This window comes from Phyllobates terribilis, unplaced genomic scaffold (assembly GCF_046119375.1).
Source record: "Phyllobates terribilis strain yellow unplaced genomic scaffold, ASM4611937v1 Scaffold_5__5_contigs__length_657084704, whole genome shotgun sequence".
Classification (NCBI taxonomy): Eukaryota; Metazoa; Chordata; class Amphibia; order Anura; family Dendrobatidae; genus Phyllobates; species Phyllobates terribilis.
Genome location: NW_027362765.1, coordinates 247,745,726 through 247,764,887, shown reverse-complemented (window position 1 = coordinate 247,764,887; position 19,162 = coordinate 247,745,726). Strand labels below are relative to the sequence as shown.

General features: G+C 46.0%; 1 protein-coding gene across 1 annotated transcript in view; it reads left to right on the top strand.

Annotated features, from left to right (window-relative positions):
• Nucleotides 1-14,976: 14,976 nt before the first annotated feature.
• Nucleotides 14,977-19,162, top strand: part of SEPTIN9 (septin 9) — a 321,204-nt gene continuing 317,018 nt past the window's right edge. The window contains exon 1 of the mRNA XM_073683981.1: nucleotides 14,977-15,130. Within this exon, the coding sequence (XP_073540082.1) occupies nucleotides 15,109-15,130 (22 nt within the window). The 5' untranslated portion in view covers nucleotides 14,977-15,108. The remainder of the gene's footprint in view (nucleotides 15,131-19,162) is intronic.

Genomic DNA, 19,162 nt, shown 5'->3' with positions numbered 1-19,162 from the left:
CCCCTAAAAAACGCAGGCTTTTTTTCCGTCTATCTCTCTCACCCACAGCAAGGGCCCACCGAGGATTTCCCCGATACCCCGACATGCCAGTCTGATCCTGGTCATGCCATGCCCTGAACTAGCTCCATTTTAAAAGTTAGAATTGTGGCAAAAATGAGCAAAAATTTTAAATATATTACTAATTCTGTCAAATACACCTTGATGAATCGGGGCCTTAGTTCTTATGGATTGCATCAGCGCTGTACTTTATCTGATAGCCAGCAGTAGGACTCACTGAAGGACTAGGATGAATAACTCAGAAAAGGGACAGCCATCAAGCTAAGCTGATGACAGAAAGGTGATTCCAGGACCTATATTCCAACTTGTTCTTTGTCCACACCTCTTAACATTGTGGCTACAATAACAATAATTACCATCTTTAAGTGCTTGCTTCAGGGTGACTTCACTTCTACAAGGAAAATATATGTGACAGAAGAATACTGCCTACATTTTAACTGTTATCTGTAGCAGAAGATCAAAAACAGAAACAAGTTAGCAAAAAGGCACAAGAGAATACGAAACATTCCAGTGAATGAGTGGAAAAGGGAATCAGAATGGTAAAAAAAAATCTAAAAAAACGCTGAAGTCAAATGTTTCAAGTCTTTTACACCAGTGAGGTTAAAAATTGTAGAAAAAACACATGAAAGACTGTAGTTTTTACTTGCAATCAACAGGGTAAATTTCTTTTATCCAAATACCTGACCAAAAGAAGCTTTGCTGATTTTCTACTGACACAACCGTTTTCATAGCAGGAATCTAAGATGAGGCATTTTTTATGTTTTTTTATTCTGCTTTTCTGAAGGCGAAAACTTTTTTTGGAATTTTTGAATTAACATAGTCAAATTAATGAGAGAAAAAACTGAAATTCTGAAATTTTTTAGGATTTATTTATGCAGCATATTTACAATGATGCCAAATTTAAATTGTTTTATATGTATATACACTGCTTGGCATAAATGAGTATAACTCCTTTTCAAAACTAAGATTTTAATCAATATCTCACTGAAAAAAAAGAAAAAAATTAATTTTTTTGACAAGACTGAGTTTCATAGAACAGTTTTTCAACCAATAACATGAAAGTAAGGTTTACAATATAACTTTCATTACAAAGACTTCAGTTTTACTCAAATTGGCCAATGAATCACTTTCATCTGTTCTTCTTCACAAATTCACCAGTGGCCTTAGATGTGTGTTTTAGGTCATTGTCATGTTGAAAAAGAGAACACAGAGATGGAACTGTCTTCTCTTTCAATATAAAGAAGTACATCTGTGACTCGAGCAGCACTTATGCATGCCCACATAAGGACACCGCCACCACCATGTTTCACAGTAGGCACCATGCATTTTTCTTTGAACTCCTCACCAGTATATGACAGTATACTAAAAAATACCTCTATACTCCTGCTGGAGGGGAGCGGAACCCTGACGCTTGTTTTGGCATAAGTCTTTGTTCTATATGTTCATTATATATTTTTGTTGTTGTTTTATTACTTTTACAAAATTAAAAACACTAGAACATTCATGAGATTAACGTAATACAGAATTAATACAGTGCTGTTATCTGGATGTTTTGGTCCTGGCCAGGGAGGCTTTGCACCCACCCTATCTTGGTGCTGCTCCTATTTTATCTATCTATCTATCACATATCTATCTAGGTAGAAAAAAGATATAGGAACAGCACCTTAAAAGTTATGGTGGGTGGCAACATTGTGAACAACCTTTCTCAAGCCAGGCTTGAGATCATTTGTGATCCCCTGCTGTCCTGTCTGTATACTCTTTTTCTCCCCCCCTGCCCAGGAGATGTGGTATGATCAGACCATGTTCCTTCACAGTCAGACACAACCATTACACAGTACACAGCAGGGGAACATTTATAAGATTATCTCAGCACAGGAACATTTTATTTAAACACATCCAATTGTGTAAATTATTATTATTCCAAGATCTATTGATTAAAATTAACCCCTCTAAGTGTGACAAACATGCAAAATAATAAGAAATCAGGAAGGGGGCAAACACTATTTCACACCACTGTATTTTGTTCCTGTTATATGACCTAATACCTGATATTTAAATCAGTGAAGGTTATACAAGTGAATGTTGATTGTTTTACCATGGACAAACTTCCTTATATCTTCAAGGCCAGGTTAATGTTTAGTAAAGACATGGCCTTTTAACCCTTAACCCTTGCAATGATAGACATCCATATGTAAGGGAAATTTCTATTCCATTTACTTGTACAGTCAACATGTGCCTAAGAAATATGGTATAGACTCTGCTAATATAAGAGTTCAGATAAAGTACTTGACTCTAGCGATTTGCGCCCTGTGTAGACTGGAATAAAGATGTAGTGGATATATGTAAAGCATGCAAATGAGGAGGTATCTGGTCTAGGTCAGTAAAACATGTCATTACTTAATCATTTTGACCTTAACCTCATAAATTCTACACCCTGCCCTGATATATAGGTAATTGTCGCAGTGCTCCCTGTCATCTGTATTATTAGGGTCACAAACATAATACATAAAATACACATGGGCCCCCATTCATCAGTGTTCTTTCCAGAATTCTTCCGTAAAACACTTTAATAAGTCGCAAATTTTTTACGCAGTTTGAGGTTGCGATTTCATGCCAGTTCCGCTCAGCTACGCCAAAAATGTAGCAAACACTCCCTTTACACTCGCACCGAATATTGTGGTTGGAAAAGCAACTTTTATTTTTTACAACACGCTGCGAATAGAGTTGTCCTCATATTAGAAGTAGCAGTCATTTTATACGATATAGCACTCCATGCAAGAAGTTTGCACAGGAACCAGTGGATAAGAATGTGTTTTTGATCAATTTCTGGGTTAAATTTATATTTTCAGCACATTTATTTTCAAATTTGAAAGGAAATTAATTTAAAGTGGTAATCCCAGCTCCAAGATTCTACCCCAATATGTAGTAGGTGTAATACCAATAATAATAATAATAATAATAATAATAATAATAATAATAATGTTAGCAAATACCTCCATTTATAAATGTAGCATAGTTTATTTTATTTATTTTTTTTACTCACTTATATAGCACCATTAATTCCACAGCGCTTCACAGACAATACCAGCACTGGGGCTCACAATCTATTCCCTATCAGAATGTCTTTGGAGTGTGGTAGGAAACTGGAGAACCCGAGGAAACCCACGCAAACACGGGGAGAACATACAAACTAGTTCTTCTGATTTGCCATGTCACTTAACCCATGTGCAGGGCATTGCAGTAGCTTAGGTATCCATGGTTACGTGCACTAACAACTAACTAACTGTCAGTATATCATTGGCCGTAACCATAGATATTTAAGCTACTGCAAGCTTAGATATCCATGGTTACAGCCACTGATATAGTGACAGTTAGTTGTTAATGGACGTTACCATGGATACCTAAGCTACTGCAATGCCCTGCACATGAGTTAAGCAACACAGCGAATCAGAAGAACTTTACTACATTTCTAATTGGAGGTCTTTGCTACTATTATTGTTATTACACCTACAACATATTGGGATAGGATCTTGGAGATGGGAGTATGCTTTAACGCCTTCATGACCAGAGCATTTTCCATTTTTGCGTTTTCGTTTTTTGCTCCCCTTCTTCCCAGAGCCATAACTTTTTTATTTTTCAGTCACTATGGCCGTGTGAGGGCTTATTTTTTGCTAGACAAGTTGTAATTTTGAACGCCATCATTGGTTTTACCATATCATGTACTCGAAAACAAGAAAAAAAATTCCAAGTGGGGTGAAATTGCAAAAAAGTGCAATTCCACAGTTTTGTTTTTTTTCTTAACCACGTTCACTGAATGCTAAAACTGACCTTCCATTATGATTCTCCAGGTCATTATGAGTTCACAGATACTAAACATGTATAAGTTCTTTTTTATTTAAGTGGTGAAAAAAAAATCCAAAATTTGCTGAAAAAAAAAATAACCATTTTCCGAGACCCGCAGCGCCTCCATTTTTCGTGATCTGGGGCTGGGTGATGGCTTATTTTTTGCGCGCCGAGCTGACATTTTTATTGATATCATTTTGGGGTAGATCCAATGTTTTGATCGCCCGTTATAGCATTTTCTTGCAATGTTGCGGCGACCAGAAAAACGTAATTCTGGCATTTTGAATATTTTTCTCGTTACACCGTTTACCAATCGCATTAATTCTTTTTTTATATTGATATATCGGGTGATTCTGAACTCGGCGATACCGAATATGTGTATGTGAGTTTTTCTTTAATTGTTTTATTTTGAATGGGGCGATAGGGGGGTGATTTAAACTTTTATATATATATTTTTTTTTTTTTATATATTTTTAAAAACATTTCCTTTTTTACTTTTTGCTTGCTTCAATAGTCTCCATGGGAGACTAGAAGCAGCACTTGCCTGATCAGATTACCTGCGTGTAGCAGATTTGCTCACTTGCTATGAGCGCCGACCACTTGGCGGTGCTCATAGCAATCTGGCAGTGACAACCACAGGGGTCTCCTACAGACCCCGGGTTGTCATGCCAACCCATCGGCGACCCGCAATCATGTGACGGGGTCACCGATGGTCGGGGCCAAAGATGCGCTTCCCGGAGGCAAGAATTGAATGCCGCCGTCAGAGATTTACAGCGGCATTTAACTGGTTAACAGCCGCGGGTGGATTGCGATTCCACCCGCGGCTGTTGCAGGCACATGTCAGCTGACATGTGCCCGGAAAGGTGCGGGCTCAGCGCTAGAGCCCGCACTAAACAGAGGGATCTGACATGGGGCGGACTATTACGCTCTATGTCAGAAAGGGGTTAACACCTTGGCAACATAGTATATTAATACAGTTATGGGTTGTAATGCCATGAATAAACCACACATTTTTTTTGGAGTGCTGCTTCTAGTTGTCGCTGATAGATAGATAGATAGATAGATAGATAGATAGATAGATAGATAGATAGATCTCCAACCGCATTGAATTCCACCATCTTTATCCACTGGTTGCAGCCTCTGGCGCTAAGAGAAGCTGCTTAGATATATCTAAGGCACAGCCTAGAAAACATTACCAACAAACATGAATTATTATTGAGTTTTATGGATAATTACAATTGGACGCTTTGCAGGTTCCCTTTAGTCTGTCTCATGTATGAAATGCACGATCTCATCTTAGTAATAAATCACAGTAAACCAGGTGGGTTAAGGTTTTCTAGTAGAACATTCCTTGCTCTATCCCCTGTCAGAATAAAGGAAACGTATTGATGTTATGTGTCTGCAGAGTTAATAGCGAGGGATTTCTCTTCATCTTAAATGACTGGCGGTCCTGAACGTGCATGTTTAGTTGACGTCAACCCTCCCCTTTACTCTGCTGAAATTTGATATGTTTACCCTCACAACTGCCTGGAAAGGAAAAAAAAAGTTCCTTTTTTGACAGAGAGCAGCACTTTGTACTGATAGAGATTACCTAGCTTGGACTATCCCCAGCAAGCTGTACCATTGCTAGTAACATGGGGGTGTAGTGAAAAAAAAGTCGTGCAGTCAGAAATAACTACAGTATTGAAAATGTTCTAAAGCACAGACCGTAGCGGTGCAGCTGCAATAGCGCTCAGGACATATAGCTGCTGCCATTGTGTATGAACGCATAAGAAGGACTCACAATGGGCCACGATAATAAAGAAATGAGAAGGACATTTTATGTGAACCTTCTATGGATCGTCAATCATATGACGTCTATGGGTTTATCTATGTAATATAGTAATACAAAGTTCATTATAATATAAAAGGGATTTAAAGAGCAATGACTAGTGTCCCCCAAATTTCGCAACATAACAAAATCTAACATATTTGCTATTCAACTTGCCCACCATTCCCGCACTGCTCATGCCACAGTCGTTTACCAGGATCACTTTGCGTATTATTGGGGCTTTTTCATTTACTTTTGCAGTAGTTTTGTAAAGGAAGATGTATTAATGTGACGCGCCCCCTGGGCCATGTTGTTAGGGATACCCGGAGCCGGATCAGATGGGGGTTGTAGTCTCCGAGTGGCTGTGACCCGGTCCGTGCCCAGGGTGTCAAACTCAGTGTGTGGCAGTCCTACAGATGTTATTAGTTCTTTGTGTCGACTACGCCACCCGTTGATTTGCGGTCAAAAGGCCGCCGCTGCAGCAGGGTCCGCTGAGGCTGTTGGTATGTGTGCAGCTTTGGTAGTATAACCCCCAACGGGAGGGGTATAGCCTCAGGGGGTCAGCCGTGGAGGATGGTGGTTGTGAAGGTGCAGCAAAGAGACTCAGAGGCATAAAATGCAGTTCCAGGGTTTTACTTACTGGTGTTGCTCGGGTCACTGTGTACAGCAGTGACCACCCGAGCCGTGCTGCGTCCACCAGGTCCTGGACTCGGTCAACTCCCAGGCAACTCCGGAGTGTGGTCCTGAGCTCCTTTCTGACTCTCCCTTCTTCTGGCCGTTCCCACCAGGGATCCACCTAAGTCCGGCTCCCTCGGGCCTCTTGTTGGTCAAGCCTCCTCTGGGCTCCCTGACCCTATTCTTGGTCTGCCTTCCGGGTGGATTTAGTGGGTGGTCGTGGCAGATCCTGCCCACGACCTCCGGTCTCTGGCTGAGGATTAGTGCTGTAGCCTCCACCAGCTTGGGATCCGGTACCCTGTTGCCGACCCTTCACCCTATTAGCTCTCTTATGGGCTCTTGGGGTCCCCTCTGCGCCTCTGGGTCTCTCTTCCTTCTCCTCTGCTCTGCTTCTCAGGCTCTCAGACAGACTGTTTGGCTGGCTGACTGACAACTGACTGACGTCTCACAGACTGACCCTGATCTAAGATGGTTCCCACCTTATATACTCCCTCTATGTGTGAGCTCAGGTGACCAGCACCCAATGAGCTCCTAGCTTTACCCAGGCTGCTCCCCCTATCTGCCCCTACACTACTGGGATGTTCCACCCCCCTCCCACTCCAGCCAGGAACAGACACTGTCGTACCTGCACATTTATTAAGTGGGAGTACCGTCGGTCTGTCCCCCGGAAATGGGATGTGTGTAGTGCATGCAGCCTACTAGCTCAGTTCCACACTCCATCCTTACCCGGGAGTGGAATACCACACCTCTGGCTTGAGGCGCAATACCCCTGTAGCAGCCGAGTCCTCAGGGTGCTACATTCCCCCCTGGTAAATCACAGCACATCCTCGGGCTGTAAGACAACAAAACATCAAAACATACAATTTTTTTTTTTTTCAAAACATAAACATATAAACATATAAAACATCCTCATCAGCAATAAACTTTTCATATAAAATTTTTCGTAAATAACATTCTTGCTTCTGGTTCCTCCGGTCACTGTGCAACTTGTGACCGGGTAAAGTGCGACAGTCTCTCTTGGAAGAAAACAGTTTCCTATAAAACCGGTAGAGGGCGCTTTAGGAAGCGCAACTATATACAAATGGGATATGGCCGCTCTCAGTCCTCGACCAGTGGGATTAAGGACGGCTGTTCACAGCCCTCAGCCTGTTAAGGGATGGGGACACACGGGTACAGTTCACTCTTTTGTCCCAACGGGGAACATATTTTAAGCAGCAACAGTTTTTTTGGTACCCCTACGGGCAACTATATACAGTCTCTTCTCTACCGTACTCAACGACGGCATCCTCCTGCTCTTTCTTTGGATTCAGTTTCTGTTTCAGACCCGTCCGGGTCCTCTTGCTCCTCCTCACACCGCAGCTCCTCCTCCGTCAGGCGATGCACATGGAGGGCGTAGGGTCCTTTGGCACACTTGTGCCGGGTGAAGGTGACCTCGTCCCCTAGATACAGGTCACGACCTCTGTGTCCCTCCGGCAGATGGCTTTCTACGTCTCTGCGGGTCACAAAGACGTCGCCGGGGGTATGATGGTCTCTAATGAAGCCCCACCCATGCTGCAGGTTGAACTTAATCACAGTCCCGATGGTGCGGGGACCATGAGCTGCACGGGGGTTCCTCCGGGTCCGGCTCTTCTGTCCAGCGCTCTGTATTTGCAGCCGCTGCTCACGGACCCGCCTCTCTCTCCTTTCCCTGTCAAAGACTTCCAACTGCTGGCGGCAGCACTCCGCACGCTCAGCTGCGGCTGCCCTTGTTTCCTGAGTGAACCCCATGAGGTCTCCTCCGATGGGGTCCCACTCGAACTGCGCTTCTTCCAGCGGGAGCGGGGTCATCTTGACAGGCGCCGGAGGCGGTATCAGGGGCTCATCCAGAGGCCGTTCCCTCCGGAGTCGGGGATTGACGAACTCCGGAGGCCACACAAAGGGCTGCCCATCCGGGCACGTATGCTGGGCGAACAGGTCTTCACCCAGGTGCGGCGCTCTAGAGGTTGAGGGCGCTGTGGTGGTAGCGGCGCCCAGGTTTACCAGGCCTTGCGACCAGGCTTGGGGCACCCTGAATGTGAAGGGCACCGTGAAGACGGCGGCGCCCGGGTGTTCCTGGCCTTTCGACCAGGCCGGCGGCTCGGCAGAGGTGGAGGGCGCTGTTGGTACTGCGGCGCCCGGGGGCACTCGGCCTTGCGACCAGGCCGGTGGCTTCTCCTGCTTGGCCGCGCTCTGGATTGAGGCACGTGACATAGCAGGGGGCGTGGCCGCGGCTCCGGCCGCTTGAGGCCTAGCTTGGAGCGATGACGCAGCGGCTACGGGAACGGTGAGTGGGGCTTCGGGCTCTGCGACGGGGAGCTGGGGCAGGTTTACGGCTTCTGGGCACGGGATGCTGTCGTCCCCATTACCTGCCTTCATCTCCTCGGCTCCCTCCGCGGCGCCGTCTCCGGCCGTCGTCCCTCCTTCGCCGTCCTCAGAGGTGGACTTGCTCCCCGCTGCGGGTGGCATGCTTCGCTGGCGGGCTCCGGCTTGCTGGGCCATCTCTCGAGTCCACTCCGCCAGTGTTTCCTGCTGCACCCGGGCCATCCTCCGTGCTAGGCCCTCCAGCGCGGTCTGTGCACGCTCCCGATCTCCGGGGAGCTGCGCCAGGATCTCCAGCAGGCCTTCTGGAGTGGCGACCTGCAACAGGCTCCTGACCACTGGGTCGGTGCTGCCTGACTCTCCCTCCATCTCCGGGTGTGTTCTCTCTGGACTCTCCTCCAGACTTCTTGTCTCCGGGTGCGCTCTCTCCAGACTGCTCCAGGCGACACCCATCTTTGTTCTTTTGTTCTGTCTCCGCCCACATTGAGGGTGGTCCCGGGGCAACTTAGTGATTGTCAGTTCCAGGGGCAGTTCTCTTACGCTGATGGACACTTCCAGCATCACAGTCTCTGTTGGTGGGCGCGGTTTCCGCTTTTGGCGCCATTCTTCGACCTGGCCCACGATGGGAGGTGGCCTCTTGCCACCCTCTGGCACGCCCATAATGGCGTCCGCTCTTCCAAGGCGGGAAATCTTTGGAAATGGCGGGAATCGTCTCCCAGTGGCGGGAAACTCCATGGATGGCGGGAAAAAGCTGCAAATGGCGGACAACCGGCGGGAAACGACCTGTGATGGGGTCCATTGGCGGGGACCCTCCGGAACCGGCGGGAGACTTCTTTTTGAGGTAACGGTGAACTTTTCTTCAGGCACGCAGTACCCGGTTGTTGCGGGCATGTTATCCTGCCGACTACGCCAAAGTTGACGCGCCCCCTGGGCCATGTTGTTAGGGATACCCGGAGCCGGATTAGATGGGGGTTGTAGTCTCCGAGTGGCTGTGACCCGGTCCGTGCCCAGGGTGTCAAACTCAGTGTGTGGCAGTCCTACAGATGTTATTAGTTCTTTGTGTCGACTACGCCACCCGTTGATTTGCGGTCAAAAGGCCGCCGCTGCAGCAGGGTCCGCTGAGGCTGTTGGTATGTGTGCAGCTTTGGTAGTATAACCCCCAACGGGAGGGGTATAGCCTCAGGGGGTCAGCCGTGGAGGATGGTGGTTGTGAAGGTGCAGCAAAGAGACTCAGAGGCATAAAATGCAGTTCCAGGGTTTTACTTACTGGTGTTGCTCGGGTCACTGTGTACAGCAGTGACCACCCGAGCCGTGCTGCGTCCACCAGGTCCTGGACTTGGTCAACTCCCAGGCAACTCCGGAGTGTGGTCCTGAGCTCCTTTCTGACTCTCCCTTCTTCTGGCCGTTCCCACCAGGGATCCACCTAAGTCCGGCTCCCTCGGGCCTCTTGTTGGTCAAGCCTCCTCTGGGCTCCCTGACCCTATTCTTGGTCTGCCTTCCGGGTGGATTTAGTGGGTGGTCGTGGCAGATCCTGCCCACGACCTCCGGTCTCTGACTGAGGATTAGTGCTGTAGCCTCCACCAGCTTGGGATCCGGTACCCTGTTGCCGACCCTTCACCCTATTAGCTCTCTTATGGGCTCTTGGGGTCCCCTCTGCGCCTCTGGGTCTCTCTTCCTTCTCCTCTGCTCTGCTTCTCAGGCTCTCAGACAGACTGTTTGGCTGGCTGACTGACAACTGACTGACGTCTCACAGACTGACCCTGATCTAAGATGGTTCCCACCTTATATACTTCCTCTATGTGTGAGCTCAGGTGACCAGCACCCAATGAGCTCCTAGCTTTACCCAGGCTGCTCCCCCTATCTGCCCCTACACTACTGGGATGTTCCACCCCCCTCCCACTCCAGCCAGGAACAGACACTGTCGTACCTGCACATTTATTAAGTGGGAGTACCGTCGGTCTGTCCCCCGGAAATGGGATGTGTGTAGTGCATGCAGCCTACTAGCTCAGTTCCACACTCCATCCTTACCCGGGAGTGGAATACCACACCTCTGGCTTGAGGCGCAATACCCCTGTAGCAGCCGAGTCCTCAGGGTGCTACAAATGCATATCTAAGCAGACTTAGATTCAGAGGTCTGGGAAAGCATCACGGCAGCTGCATGCAGCCAAAGCTATTTCCACATGCAGTGACCAATGGCTGCTCAATTTTGAAGCCGTAATGGTGGTCAACTTGTCTCCTGCATTTATCATAAGGGCGCAGACGGCAGTATAAATTGCACTGGGATTGAACCACAATGCTCGGACTGGCCGGTGGCTATCCCGACCCGAGCGTGACAGCTGCAAAGAAATATATGAAGTTGTCACACTCAGGTCTGGAGAGCCGCTGGACAGTCCATGCATTGCAGTCCAATCTCAGTCCGATTTATACGGCCGTCCAGTTTCACCTTAATAAATATCACTCTTAGGGCCCATTCAGATGTCCGATTTTTGGGTACGAATGCTATGCATGATTTTTACAGATAGCACTTTGTACCTATAATAGTCTATGGGGCCATGCACATGTCCAATTCTTTCCTGAGACCGAAAGGTCTGTAGAAAATCATAGAAACTTGTCTGATTTTGAACCAAATTGGATCAAACTCGGCAGTGTAAGTCAATGGGTCTTATTTTCACGGACTTTCAGAATGAGGACGTTTTTTTAAAAAATATATAAATAAAAATATCTCCACATACAAGAAAATTAGATGACACTCTTACCACCCTCTGATCAAACTCTGATCTGAATCTGATCGGAATAATCAGTCTGATGTTCTCATGCGCAAAAAAAAACAGACGTCTGAATGAGCCCTTTGAAAGCTAATTAATATATTTAATGACTCCAATTAAGGAAGTTAATTTGATTAGATATATTTCTTGGTGATTTTGTTCTTTTATTTTAGGGGAAATGTCATTTGAAGGGAATCATTTGATGGGGTCTCTGATTTCAGAGGAGACAGCAGTGGTGAATGTTCTTTTCTTGTTCCAATGCATGGAATATATATGTATACCTCGATATGGTCACTGCCAACTGTCTCAATAACAAAAGCAACTACTAGCTGCCACCACCAATCGTTTATAAAGGCCGATTGCACACCTGTTACAGATAGCGTATGACTTCAGGGGTGCGGTGTATAGAGCAAAAGGAACTAAGCTATTAAATTTTATATGCTTAATCCAGAAGCAGTGTTTATAAAAAATATACAAATATGCTACAAAATGGGAACAAAATAATACGGTATATACAATTGCATAAAATAAAAAGAGATAATGTAAGAGAAGTACTAAACCTGATGTTGCAGGAATGGCTCTTATCTTCAGGGAGGGAAGCACTCTGCTTAGGAAAATGGAACACTATCACAGCAAACTATGTCTTCTGGAAATGAACAATGACAGGAACCTAAACTCTGATTTTTGATTTTTATTATATCAAGGTTGCACCCACATACCTTCCCTTAGTGAGCTCAAATGGGGTGGCTGGTCGTGGGATGTGCTAGGCCTTTAGAGAATTATGAGCTTCCCAACTTTGAGGATATCTTCACCACTGGGGATCCCAGGCGGGAGCTATCATGGTCATGTTTCCTATAACGATTTTACCTTTCTATAGAGATGAAACATGGCATGGATAGCATCATCCATCTGACTATTATTAAGTTGGATGTGTTTGACCAGCCTTACGGTGAAGGGAGTGAATGCATTATGTCCGTCCCTTCGCTACAACGCTGAAAATATATCTTCTATAAATATTGGATCTATGCAAACCCCAATATTCATCACTGACCAATGGCTCCAGAAAGTCTGAGACCTTTCCACCAGTCCTTTGAACAGAGGAAGCTCTTGCCTTGGAAGTGTACTTTTCTGCCTCTGAATATACAAATTCTAGACTTGTTGGCTGGTTCTCAGAGCATATATCTTCTGTAATTACCTGTTCACTGCAGGGGGTCCTACTTCAATTGAGGTTGAAGTGTCATCTCTTTTCACTTCCCCAGTTATAATTAATTCCATAAGTTCAATGTGCGAGTGATATGTCCCCTCTCCTGAGATGTTTTTATGGATTTAAATTTTTCTCTATGACAATAGAGAAGAAGAATTGGCTTTCCTCAGCTGGCAAACAAGTGAACATTATAAAACACTTTCAAACAAATAAAACATTTAAATCTTTGTCTACTTGTTCTATATGTTTCTTATAGGCCATGTTCCCAAGTAGTGTAAATGTTGCATCTTTTCCACTGCATTTAACTGTCCAAGCAAACTGGATGTGATTTCATGAAAACTCCTGCCCACTGTGGGCTTAAACATGCTGTTTTTGTAAGATTTTTCTCCATGAGTTTCTATGGGGGAGCATGAAAAAATGTATGTAAGAAACACAGTTGTGTTTTTAAGTGCAGAAATAAAGCTTTATTGTACTAAAAAAAAACACGCTACTTCAATTTTGCACCTAAACGAATCAAATAAAGGGAAAGCATATGACGCGCCCCGAGGGCCGTGGGGTACTCGGTGCCGGGCCTGTAGATGCTGTGGGAGGGATATGTCACAGTGGCCGCGGCCCGATCCGTGGCCCAGGGCGGTCAACAAAAAAAGGGGATTGAATATATTTATATGGGATCTGTAATTCTTAGAAAGTGTTCGTGACGCCACCTGTGGTTTCTGATAATAGATACCAGCGCTGCTTCAGACCTCTGGGGCGGTTGGTAGGGCAGCTAAGTTGGAACGGCTCCCCACAGGTGGAGCGGGCCCCAGGGCAGTGTAGGCGCAGATGATCGTGATGCTGGGGCTTGTGGTGCAGGAGAGATGGCGCAGCGGAAATAACTGACAGAGGCAGTGGAGTGCAGTCATCCGAGTTTACTCACGGTTCTGTTCAAGTTCCTCAGGTACACTGTACGGGTGTCAGCCTCCCGCGTCGCACTGCGTCCACCAAACAAGGGGTCCAGCACTTTCTCAAGTATATCAGGAGCGCTTGACGGAACCCCGCTTTCTTTATTATGTTCCTTACTAGACCGTCTTCTCCCTCCTGCCCTGCGCTTTCCCACACACAGTCCCGATCGGGTGCTCTGAAGTCCCTATCGGGTGCTCTGAAGTCCCTCTGTGCAACCTGGAGTTCCCGGACCTACTTGATGCCCTTCACGGTGACTAGGGTGAGACTGTGGCAACTGCACCATGGAAGTGCAGAAGCCTCCGGTTTTCCAGCCGAGACCTGGAGTAACACGGCTGGTCCAGGGACCGGTTCCCTTCTTGCGGCCTGATCCCTCTGACACCTGGCAGATTCGGGCGTACGGGTGCCGTCCTGCACTCACTGTACCCCCTGGGATCCCTTCTGTTGACGGAGCCTTCCTCCTCTGCTCCCCTCCTGGGCCTCTATTACTAGGCCCCTTATGGAACAGAGCTCCTAAAGAGACTCTGCTCCCCTCCTCTCCTTGCTACTCACTCTCTGTCCTAAGATGGCTTCCCTTTATATACCTCCTATTATGGTGCTCCCCCGTTCTGCATCCTCCACCCTCACCCACTACTTGTTCCCCCTCTCTTTGGTTCCCCCTACTCCAGCCAGGGACAGGGCTCAGCAGAAACACATTGCATCTTGCCCTTCCAGCCGGCCTGGAGTAGTGTAGTGTTGGATGCAGGTGTTGGGGTTCCGGGCAGCACTCCCTCGTTACCCCTCTGGGTGAGGTGCAGTACCTCTGTGGCGACTGAACCCTCAGGGGCGCCACACATATCCAAAAAAACACAGCAAAAACGCAATAAATAGAGCTGATTATTATTGTGTGTTTTGGTGCGGACACCTGCAAAGATATGCTGATAAAAAGAAGCATAAAAAATGCAGCATTTACGCTACTTGTAAATACAGTCTTACAGTCCCCCATATATTTCCTGAATGTCATACTCTGTCCTTGACCTTTAATCAGCTGCAGCACCATGAATTAAATGCACATTATGTGACTTTTTAGAGGAAGCGGATAGCAATTGACCCTCTGTGACAATGAACTTCAACTACACTAGCAAAACAAACACTCTATGAACATAGGACTCATTGTTTCTCAATCCTAAATCTGGCTCACATTCCCAAACTTTCATGGGTTAACACTTTGTAAACTTGTATACCGCAGGAAAGAGTTAAAACGTGATGTCAGGTTTGAGATGCCAGCCATACCCTCTGTCTCCGAGTGCATTGGTGCATTCCATAACTGTGCACAAGTTCACTAAAGGTGTGTTCCTAGGAACAAATGGGAGTGTACTGATTGTGTATCTGTGTAAGTGTGTGACTGCCCTCCCCATTCTGCATTTGTCTCTCCTGGGAGGTCAGAATTCCCTGAGGATCTTAGCTTTCTCGAGCTGCAGGAGAAACCTTGGGGTACCATGAAGAAGTCATCTAGCACTGGTAAGTGGACCCCATTTTTCTTGCTGGTTAGCTGTCACCTAAATAATAATGACTGTTGTGTAAAAAAAAACTGTTTGATATCTCTCCTGATCATGAAGTTACATGGACACAGAACAGTCTATGGGAATAAAAGGAAAAGTAGATACAAATGTTTCGGAACATACAGAATCCCATGAAAACAATCTGCAGAATGAAGTGAAAATAGAAGTATCCGGTGTAAAGATATGCATTGTATAAGCATTGCCATTCATAAATACCAAACACGTCTATGTGTGACCTTACAGCTTTGTGGTTTGTAATAGGGGTCATAATTACAAGAGCTTGGAGCAAAGACAGCAGAAGGGAACTTTAACCCCCACATTAGGACATTTCAGCAAAGTGAGTTAGTGATAATGCCAGTTGTCAGATCTGATCTAGAAAAAATAAGAGCAAAAGAGCTATACAGTAGCACACCTTAATGATGAAGATCCACTGAGTCTATAGGAATGTAGCGCCTATAGTAAAGAATACATTCACTGAAGAAGAGCTGTCTTCTGACATTCATGATGAATGTGCTTATCAACATGATGTGTGGTTTCTTCATGCCATATTCTCTTCATGCACTTAACAAGGTCATAGTCAAGTAGACACCTCTTACAGGTTTTATTATGGAGATATACTGGTAGAATATTTTTATAATAAAGTGTAAGAACAATGCTCCATTGTATTTTTTATGGAACCCGTAAAATAAAAAAAGAAAAGGCCCTATAGAAGGTAATGGGTGCTACATTGCATATCCGGACAGCAAATCTCTGTTAGGCTGTGTTCACACGATGCGTATTTCATGCGTTTCCGCGGCGTTTTTGCAGTTGCGTAAACGCCGCGGAAACGCATGAAAAACGCATGGTAGAAGGGCAGCAATGTTCCCCAATGGAAATCCGCATGTGCTGTGCCCATGATGCGGATTTTTCCGCAGCGTTAACGCTGCGGTCAAAAATCCGCAGCATGTCAATTAATTTTGCGGAAACGCGGCGATTTCGCCGCCATTGACTTGCATTAGAACGCGCCAATTCCGCAAGACAGCATTTGTACTTGCGTAATTGGTGCGTTCTAATGTGCGGATGGTACCCGGGTGTGGAGGAGAGGAGAGTCTCATCCACACCCAGGTACCATTAAAAAAGCTGTAAAAAGAAGAATAAAATAAAAAATAAATGTATACTTACCTTCTGTCGGCCCGCGCAGCGCTCCCGCTTGGTTCCCGGCACTTGCAGTGAGTTGTAGGACCTGCGGTGACGTCAGAGTCATGTGACGGGTCACGTGACGCTGACGTCGGCAGGTCTTTCAATTCAAAGTTGCCGGCAGCCGGGAGAACGGAGTGAGCAGGACAGCGCGGGCCATCGGAGGTAAGTATATACACTCTCTCGGGTCACACTATATAAATCCATGCTGTTTGCATGGATTTATATAGTGTGACCTAGTTATCAAGCACTTTCCAGGTGATGCTAAGATCGCCTGGAAAGCGCTTGTCAATCTGCATGCGGAAACGCATGTGAATCTGCATGTGGATCCGCATGTATTCTGCAGGAAAAACGCATGCACAATCTGCATGCGTTTTTTCTGCCAGGGAGATGCAGAAATGATGCAGAAATTTTCTGCTTCATTTCTGCATCGTGTGCACATACCCTTATATGGCTGTAGGAATAATTAGGGAAATGTTGCACAGACGTACATATAATAAATGCTACCATTTAAACCACGATCCAACTTATCTTAGCAAACCTAATTGATATATGCCATCGTGTGTCTAAAAGTTGCTAAACTCTATATTTAGGCCAACAGCCTATTGTTATGTGAATGCATGTGCAATCCAATGCAGTGGGCTTACTGTATAGTGTGATGGGAGGATGATTTGGGGAAAGTTACTGCTGCATTATGACCTCAATAGTGTACTCACAGGTATATTCAGGAGTGCCTATTGACTAGACTTGATATTAGTTTAGGTTGCTGCAAAACTTATAAAATGATAAATGTAACTAACTTTCCATTTCAAAAAAGTACGAAAAAACAAAAATGTAATTTATAGTTAGATAATTGGGTTGTGCAGCAATAGAAGGATAGGTGATAAATAACAAATATAAGGGGCATGAACCACTGTACCCCCCATAAATTACCAGAACAGAGGTCCCACGCCCCTCTTTTTCTTACTGCATGCATTTCTGGAAGTGTGAATGGAGTTGCTCCCATGGTTGTAGTGGGCCGGTCCACTTGCACTTTATGGCACTTACCACCTTCAGCTGTTTCCGTCAGCCCATTGATATTGAATGCAGGACAAATTTTGGACTACCAATTCATTCAGACTCCTTCTCACTGTGGTTCTGCATAGAGAAGGTGCTTAGTTTCAGAATGTGAGGTGGGGTAACACATAGGGTTTACTTTTGGGGCCACCTGCACCTTTTTGCAGCATATTTAATCTGTATTTTTATTCTCTACTAGCTGTACCCGGCCACGCGTTGTTGTGGCTCAGTCTGGTTAAATGGAAAAGAAAGAAAAGAGAAAGTGCAGGTTTCTAAAATATTTAATTTCACAATGCTTTTTTGTTGTTCCATTGTCTGTGTAGATATAGAGATTGTCTGGTTTGCCGACTGTAGAACACGCAAAATATAATTATCCATATGAGCAAGCTATCCGTGTCTAGATTTAATCCGCACAATTCTAAAGATTGGCCCTGAGCTTTGTTGATGGTGATTGCAAACGCCAATCCAATGGAGCTGGACAAGTCAGGGATTGCTAGTTATGCAATAGTACAGAGGGAATGTGACAGGAGGGGGCGCAGAGATGAAGGCAGGCGGCAGAGGAAGATGGGGTGATCCGCGTTGACATGTCTCGGGCCGGTACTGGCCAGATCACAGCGTCGCTCCTGCCGGTGGCGTAGTGGGATTTGTACTCACTCGCTATCCGCCCACTGCTGGGAGGCTTGGGCCCAGCTCAGCGCCCAGAGTGGAGGCTGCGGCCTGCGCCTCTCCATGCAGCCTCCCTCTCTCCTTCCCTCCCCTGCTTGTTGTTGCGCAGTCGGAAATAAGACTCACCTGCCGTAGAAGAAGAAGCCGCAGCAGCAGCGGTGCCGGAGAGCAGAGGTGGCCGCCTCTCAGCCGGTGGTGGTGATGAGCAGCATCGTCATTCCCCTTTCCCCGAACCCCTATGGGGGACACAAAAGGAGCAGAGCACAGGCAGCGGCTGGGGCGAATGAAGGAGAGGGAGAAGGGTTTATGAATGAGATGTCACTAAGGGGGGGGGGAATGCCGGGCGGCCGGGGAGAGTCAGCCTGGGACTGAGCTCGTAACACCCCCCTCTCGCTGTTGCTTTTACGTCCAACAGCTGGTATATAAAAACATAGTAGGTATATAAAAACATGTGTGTATTCGAATGCAACGTTGTGTCCAAATTTCAAAGCAATCAGTGAAGAACTTTCGGAGATTTAAGATTTTGAACAAGCGAACATTTACATTTTTATTCATATAGATAGATTGTACCGAGTCTCAGATACCATCTAACCCTCACTTGACAAACATTTATATGCTTGCTTCCAAGTTTGTGATAGTCTTTTCTGAGTCTCATATATCATGAGTATGGTACTGTGTTTTGCACAATATATTTAATGTTAAAGGGAATCTGTCACGTGAAAAAATGCTATTAACCGGCAGATATGGAGTTAATCTGCAGGTTAAGAGAGTTTTGAACCTGGCCGGTGCCAGCATTTAAACTTCCACTGCCAGTAGGAAATTAACTGTATTCTTCTCGGTAGCGTTCGGATTTCAGTCACAGAGATGGTGCCGGCACAGGTTCAGTCACCACTCTGTGTATAGAGAGCGGCGCCTGTAACCGCGTCCCCTCACAATGACTGACAGACGACCATATCAGTCAATGCTAGGGGTGCGTTTTCAGCCTCTGCTCTCTATACACAGAGTGGTAACTGAACCCACGCTCCAGCGCCGACCCCGTAACTGATACCCAGATGCTACTGGAAGGAATACAGTCAATTTCCTCTTGTCAGTG